General features: G+C 36.6%; 1 protein-coding gene across 4 annotated transcripts in view; it reads right to left on the bottom strand.

Moving 5' to 3' along the window:
- Positions 1–3,774: 3,774 nt before the first annotated feature.
- MDM1 (Mdm1 nuclear protein) overlaps positions 3,775–8,173 on the bottom strand; it is a 29,118-nt gene continuing 24,719 nt past the window's right edge. For all 4 annotated transcript variants that reach the window (XM_019918617.3, XM_019918618.3, XM_073788407.1 and 1 more), the window contains 3 exons: positions 7,541–7,793; positions 5,860–5,919; positions 3,775–4,620 (listed from right to left, as the gene is read on the bottom strand). In XM_019918617.3, the coding sequence (XP_019774176.2) occupies positions 4,508–4,620; positions 5,860–5,919; positions 7,541–7,793 (426 nt within the window). In that variant the 3' untranslated portion in view covers positions 3,775–4,507. The remainder of the gene's footprint in view (positions 4,621–5,859; positions 5,920–7,540; positions 7,794–8,173) is intronic.

Genomic DNA, 8,173 nt, shown 5'->3' with positions numbered 1-8,173 from the left:
TCTTACCTGCCTTATAGCAGGGGCAGTACAGCAGGCGAGCCGCCCTCTGCTTGAGAAAGGCTTCTATCCTTAGCAGGCCTTGCAGGACAAGGTGGGAATGACACATGAAACAGAGTTTAAGGGAGCTTGGCTCTGAATCTGAGAGGACCAAAAAGGGCTGGGTGTTTCTGTGCCTCCACAGGAGAAACACGCATAAGGCCAAGTCAGAGTACAGGATCAACATTAGCGAAGATACCATAGTGAAGATACCACTGGCTTGATTTTAATCCATGAGTTAGGCTAGAGGGGCAGGCTGGTTTCCCAGGCAGGGCACAACCCTAGCTCATCCAATGACAGAGACTGTTCTTTTGCCTGGAGTAGCCTTTGTGCCACTGACTCATCTTAGGAAACAGCGACGCTGGCAGTTTGACAAAGACTGGGCCCTGAGCATGCTATCGTGACTAATGCCACCACATGGAAAAGGACCAAAAACATATTCCCAAACCAAATGTAAATGATTCTAAGATCACTTACCGTTTTAGATGATTTGTTCCTTAGGTAAACTTCCAGAAGTTGTGATATTTTGGGGGTGTCTACAACTGCAACGAAGGTACATAATCCATCCTTGAGCTCCCTGAGTAGCCAACTGCAACACTACTTATATGAGAACAAACTTTTTTTGAACGTTAACTCACTTTTACTCTGGTTCAGTCCATTTGTACAATAACTCATTGCCCATATACTCTTTTTCCCGACTAGACATAAAGATGTTTAATTTATCTTCTAAGATGACAAAGTTAAATTAACTCCCAAATGAATCAACCAGAGAGAAATGAATCACAGTAGGACTCACAATTTTAGTATAAACACTCTAGAGCAGGCAGCGTGGGTAGATTTCAAGTAAAAAGACCTAGATTTACTCCACCAGCTGTCAAGTCTTGGTCCAGTCATTTAACCTAAGAGGGTTTTCCCATCGGTAAAACCAGGATATTTATACTTAAATCTCATGGTAACATTTCCTGCCATGTACTAAGCATGTTTATCATGTTCTTTGCCCTTAATCCTCAAAATCATCCTTTAAGAGTGCTTAACTTGGAGTTCAGACTCCCACACAGAGATTGAGATGAGATCCAACATGAACCTGCCTTCCCATACCCGTGTATGAAATTGAATTGAACAAAGTCTCCCATATATGTGTGTTTGTGCATTTTTATCTGGGTTCTCAGCCAGGGACATATGAGAATCTCAGGATCTGGGGTGAAGATGGGGGTAAGGAAGAACAGAGGCAGTAGGTGTGCTACTTCCATTGTGATCCTGACATTTGCTCCCCTGTCTAGTTTGTGAGATACCAATTTTGACAAAGCGACCAAACCACCAGTTTATAACAGTGATTTGGGTGTGTACCATATACGTAAAGTAGAAGTTATATTAAAGATGAATAAAAATGGAATTACCTAGGATTTTCCAGAGAAATTAAAGCACATGTCTACAAAGATTTGCACACAGATATCAAATATTCATTATAATCCGAAACTGCAAATAACCCAAAGGTCCACTGTGAATGAGTGGATTAAAAGGAAACATAGGTGCCCAACACATAGATGACTCTCAAAAACATTCTGAGTGAAAGTCATATATAAAAGTTCCATTTATATAAAATTCTGTGGGACTTCCCTGGTGACACAGTGGTTAAGAATCCGCCTGCCAATGCAGGGGACATGGGTTCAATCCCTGGTCTGGGAAGATCCCACATGCCGCGGAGCAACTAAGCCCGTGCGCCACAACTACGGAGCCTGCGCTCGAGAGCCCGGGAGCCACAACTACTGAGCTCACATGCCACAACTACTGAAGCTCACGAGCCTAGAGCCCGTGCTCCACAACGAGAAGCCACCGTGGTGAGAAGCCCGTGCACCGCAATGAAGAGTAGCCCCTGCTCTCTGCAACTAGAGAAAGCCCACGCAGCAACAAAGAGCCAACACAGTCAAAAATAAATAAATAATAAAATTCTTGTAAACTAATTTATACTGACAGAAAACAGATTAGTGATTGCCTTGGGGACCAGGGGTGGAGGGATGGACTGAACTGCAAAGGGAAATGAAACTTTTTCCATGATGGAAATACAATGTATCTTGGTTGTGGTGTTGGTTTCACGATGTACACATTTTTTCCAAACTCATTGAGCTGCAAAATTTTTAATAACTGCAGATTGTACATAAGTATGCCTTAATAAAATTGATATAAAATTGAATTAACAACTCCAACTCCTAGATGCCAGCAAATCTCATGGAGCATTTCTCGTGTAATTAAAACCACTCACCAACTCAAATGCATGTCCTTTGAGTTGCTCTTTTAGGGAGAATGATGAAATAGTACTGATCCCTCAGCACTTTTCTCTCCCTTGGGCCTCTGAATAGGGCTTTTAAGAGGCAGTCAGAAGTATACTGCAAAGCTAAAGTGTCATGCGGAGGCTGGGGTAATGACCTCAGCCTCATGATAACCATACCCTAATCCATCTTAACACCTGATAGACCAAGTTCATGTGGTCTGACTTATCCAAAGGGTATATCCAGATTCTACACTCTGTGGCTTAGGTAAAACAGACTGTGTGTTATGCACAATTCCCTGCAAGCAAGCTATAATTCCTCTCTTTACTGTAGATCACTGGTCAGCCATTGAAAACTCTATGCTAACCAACTAAACTAACAAGCTTTTTAGAAAGAACACAATGATACATCTAAGCTTCCAGAGAAATAATGTTTCAAATTTATTTTACAATATGCCTCAGTACACATTTGTATAGAAGCCAAGATGATCTGTGTTCTGTGTTCTCAAATCCAATTATACACTAATTTCTAGTTTTTATTTCCATCTTTAGTGCCTTAGTTTTTAAATTAACAAACGTTTTTAAAAGGTCTGTGAAATGTAAGCAAATACTTTGCATGACCACAGTTCTTTATAACCTCATGGTAACATAAGATCTTTAAGACTTATTGTGAATCAGTGATTTGCAAAAACACTCGACCAAATTAAGCACTTTAGAACAGACTGTTCACTTGCTTTCTAACCAACAGGCATGAATATTCTGTGTATCATCTTCAGTACCTTCTATCTATTGTAAATATTTTATGAAATCCATACTTTTTAGAAAATTAAGTTTATCATGACCTGCAAGATAAAGAGTAAGACCACAGAACATGTCCTAAGAGTAAAGAAGTATAGTCAAAAAGTTTGTGTTAGGGACTTCCCTGGTGGCACAGTGGTTAAGAATCTGCCTGCCAATGCAGGGGACATGGGTTCCAGCCCTGGTCTGGGAAGATGCCACATGCCACGGAGCAACTAAGCCCGTGCGCCACAACTACTGAGCCTGCACTCTAGAGCCCATGAGCCACAACTACTGAAGCCTGCACGCCTAGAGCCCGTGCCCTGCAACAAGAGAAGTCACCGCAATGAGAAGCCCGTGCACCGCATCGAAGAGTAGCCCCTGCTCACTGCAACTAGAGAAAGCCCACGTGCAGCAATGACCCAGTGCAGCCAAAAATAAATATGTTAAAAACAAAAATTCTTAAAAAAAAAAAGTTTGTGTTAAATTTTTAAAAAATGAGTTTGCCTTGGAAATTCTACATTTTTCCTACATTTGTGCAAAAACATTGTGGACTCAGTTTTGCTGCATTTGGACCAAGCTGCAAAAGAAGTATGATATGTTTAAGTTGTTGTGAGTAGAATGTTTTTAAAAAATAATTATTTGTTCCAGATAATAACTTTCTAGAGAAGCCAAACCCTTGAAACAAACAGAACTGAAACACTTGATCAATTTTTATTTCAAAATGTCTACAAAGTTATAATTCTCCATTTTACAAATAATTTTTCAAAATTCAGACATTATTCAAATGTAAGCCAAAGTCCTTATACAAACAGAATACACACAAAGATCAAAAATATACATATTCTCTCAGCAAACTTTGTTACATAAATAAGTATATACAAAAGCTGGTATTTTCAATCTAAAGAACAATTATTTTAACACTGTAACCATATACAGAAGGTACTAAAATAAAAATAAACACCACAGCAAAAGTTAAAGGAACAACAAACTCATTTTATGACATCTACAACTGTAAACATACATAAAGCCAGTCTTGGGGGGAATGTATACTTCACACTTATATCTTAATTTTTACTTCACTTTATTCATTTTTAAGAATATTCTCTGGATAGATGAAATTCACAATTCTACCAGCTACCCCTGACACCTAATACAAGTTAGAACATGTGAAGAACTATATACTCTATGTCTTTGTACTTTGGGACAGATGCAAAACGAATTCTTCAAAAGTTAAATTTTTATGAACCTATGTTAAAAATTTTCCAAGTAAATTGAATTGGCTATTGAAAAATCAAACAATTTTTTTTAGGTAGGAAATGTTAGAAAAAAATCCAAACACTTGTAGTCTTAACATAGTAAAGCAATAAAGAAGATTATGCCAGTGGTTCCCCTAGATAAAAACAATTTAACTAGGTGTATGTCTAATTATGTTTTGCCCCAGAAATTCTCCTTCCTTCTCTGAGCTCGTGACAGAGTTTGAAAAGCCCGGAGACTAGAAGCTGCAGAGCGAGCAGAAATCTCCGACAATCTGTCCTCATCTGCAACGAAAGAATTATATTCAGTGCAAAAAATATGTCTTATAAAAATACTATGTTTCAAAACATTAACAGCAAATTAAAAGCATCAAGCTTTGTAATGTCAATATTGCCTCTGTCAGAAACCAGTAATCTATTAAAATACAAGATATCAACATTTTTAGGATAGTTCATAGTAATTTTCCAAGTTTATCATATTTAGAAATCAAACATTTTAATGTTAAATGAGCATTCTGTTTCCTTCCTGAAATCCCACTATGTCATTACCTAAACACTTGGCCTGTGATTTCAGTATTACTCGGAAACAGTTCATCATCATATTGTCTCGTCCTACTTTAAAAAGCACAGCTGTTTGAGCAGAACTTTAATGTTTTAAAAATGAAACGCCATACCTTAACATGGTACTCACATCACATTTCTAAAATAATTTCACTTAATGTAGAAATAATGTCTGACTTTAATATGCTACCCTTCATTATTAGTGAAATTCCACAATCGGAGCAAGTAAATCTCTTATCAAGTTATTTGTAAACACTGTTCTTCCATTAAAAAGAAAACAGAACTGGATTCAAAGTGTCCAGATATTGGCATTTCAAAACAGAGCAACTTGATTTCCAGCTCACTGAATTCTGAAAAAAGTCTCAAACTTGCTAAGAGAAAACCTTTAATGTGTGTGAAGCTATAATACATAAAGTATTAATTCAAATTTAATTTCAAATTCAAAATTTATAAATTTAGTAATTTCATACTTCTTAGGGTGCATTTAAAATAGTAATTTCAATTGTTCAACACTGAGAATTCAAAATTCCTCCTGCCACTATTAGAAGCAAGTGAATTTGTCAGAACGAAAGAAAAAAAATTCATTTTCCCTAATTATATATATTTTAAGAATATACAGACATATGAAAAAAATGATGGATATAATGCTAGGTTGAATTCCTGAGCCACCAGCTACCCAGGCTGTAAAACAGAGTACTGACCTTAGGTGTGATGCTAGGCACAATCTCTTGCCAACTGTTTGTTTTAAAAAAGATTCTTCAAGGCTTATTTTCCAGTTTACTCATTTATAAAATGGGGATAATTTCACCCTCTTCACAGGGTTTCAAGGTTCTAATGAAATGACATCTGTGGAAGTACTTTGTAAACTATAAAGTGCTAACCAAATGTAAGATCATACTATTATGAACTACTATATAATAAAACATTATACTTTTATCTTGTGTTCTTTGACTATTAAAATACCTTCATCATTAAAGGCTTCTTGCTGGGGTAACTGGAAATTGTTCATCCTTGATTTTCCCACTTAAAAAAAAAAAAAAGCCAGAAGAAATTATCCTTCAAAGCCACCCAACAGTGTATCTTATTTATAGTCAACTCTAAGTGAAGGTAGGCTGTCAGAAAATTTATTAATTTTATAACTTTAATAGAAATTACTGCCAAAGGGCCATTCATTAATTCATAATGTACTTAGCAAATATGTAAACAAACAATGGATAATCTCCTGGGATTCTTTTCAGTGAAAATACTGATTTATTCTAACTTTAAAGAAATACAGTAAGCTTCTCTTTAAAGATGGCAGCTGCACTACACACATCTACAAAAGTGATATAAACCCACAGGACAGCGAAAATGGGAAGCAAGAAAACAGCAACAAAATTTTGGAAAGTGGGAAGCAAATGGAAGGGCAGTGAGTATGTGGTCATCATAGCCAAGTGAGCTGAATCCTTAGCAGCAGAGGAGGGATACCAAGAAGCAACCAATTTGCTCCCCTGATGGCTGGGGTTTTGGGAGTTCTGAGTACCACTGAGAGTTGGAGCGAAGGTAAAACTGAGTCAGGAATCTAGTTGAAAGTCTTTCTACAAAAGTCTGCCAGATCCTTCTTCAAATTTGTACAGCAGGGTAACTCTCCCAAAAGAGGAATGGAGGTCTCATTGCTGGAGAAGGTTTATCAGAGCTACTTTGACTGAAGGACACCGGATTCAACTGGGGGCACATATTCAAAATAGGGGTATTATATATATCATTTATCTCCTCAAACAGATAAAACATGCCATCCATGAAATAAGAACTGGATGCTGTATAAAAGGAGTATGTAGTGTTTAAAAAATCTTAGAAATTAAAAATATAGCAAAATATCATTTAAAAACTCAAGTAGAAGATAAAAATTAGTGACCCTTTCAAATTAAAACAAAAAGACAGACATGGAAAATAGGAGAGGTAAGATAAGAAAATATCATGTTCAACACGTCCAACATCTGAAAAATAGTAGTGCTGGAAGGAAGAAATAGAAAGTGGAGGGGAAGAAATCACTGACTAAATAACTTGAGAAAATTTCCCAGAACTGAGGAACATGACTTTTCAGATTGAAAAGGTCTAGTGAGTACTAGCAAAATGAATGAAAAGGGACCCACTATAAAACTTCAGAGCACTGGGTATAAAGAGAAGATGCCAAGAGCTGCCAGGAAAAAAAAGAAAGCCACAAACAAAAGATCAAAAATAAAAAGAGCTTCAGACTTCTCAGTCATAATAGTGGACGTTAGAAAACAGCAGAGCAACACCTAATAAAACCAAAGGAAAATATTTTATGACCTTGAATTCTACAACCAGGCAACATTTGGTAATGTCTGAAGACATCTTTGGTTGTCACGCCTGGGGAAGAGGTGCTATGGCACTTAGTGAGTTGCCTGGATGTTTATGGGAAAGAACATGAGAGACACCTCACACTTAGACCAAAGTGAACTTGGGTACAGCACAACTGAGTGTTCCAGAGATGAGATTTTTTTCTATTTAAAGAAATCTATTACATTAACTAAAAAACTAAATAACACAACTTATTAATACATAGTATATACTCAGAGCCTTTGTATCTATCAGTATAACACTTTCATTTTAATAGACAAAAAACTAAAATCCAAGTAATTACCATTATGCTGAAATTCTGGATCTCTCAGGGAGCCCTGAATTCGACGAGAAGGATGCCAGTAGGATGGGGCACAGGGTGGAGATGGAGACTGCCCAGGTGTGTTAGTTGGATTTTCTGGAATTTTTGAAACTGGAAGAGTTGTCTCAGCAAATTTGGGGATATTGGGTTCAGAATCTTCCCTCAAAGGCAAGGGATCAATTGTTTTTAGACCAGCAGCTGGAGAAGTCAGGAGGGGTATAGCACGACTTTCTTTCTAAATGACAAAAACAAAACAAAATACGTATATGCGAGTGTACATATATAAACAAAACAAACATTTAAACACACAAAAGTATATAACCATAAAAGCAGTAGGAAAAAATATGGGGAAAATTTATGTAACCTCCATGTGGGGAAGGTTTTATAAGCCTAACAACCGATATAGATAAAGATATTTAGCTAAGTAAAAACAAAAGATATGTAAATATTTAAAAAATGAAAGAAAAATGACAAACTTGGGGAAAATATACAACTTACTGGACGGACAATGAATTATTATCACTGTTACATAAATATTTCTTTAAAAGTAGTAAGATAAACCTAATTTAAAGGTAGAAAAAGGATACATGTCAGCAATTCATATACATACAAATT

Source organism: Tursiops truncatus, chromosome 11 (genome assembly GCF_011762595.2).
Source record: "Tursiops truncatus isolate mTurTru1 chromosome 11, mTurTru1.mat.Y, whole genome shotgun sequence".
Lineage (NCBI taxonomy): Eukaryota > Metazoa > Chordata > Mammalia > Artiodactyla > Delphinidae > Tursiops > Tursiops truncatus.
This window is presented reverse-complemented; position numbering and strand designations above follow the sequence as displayed.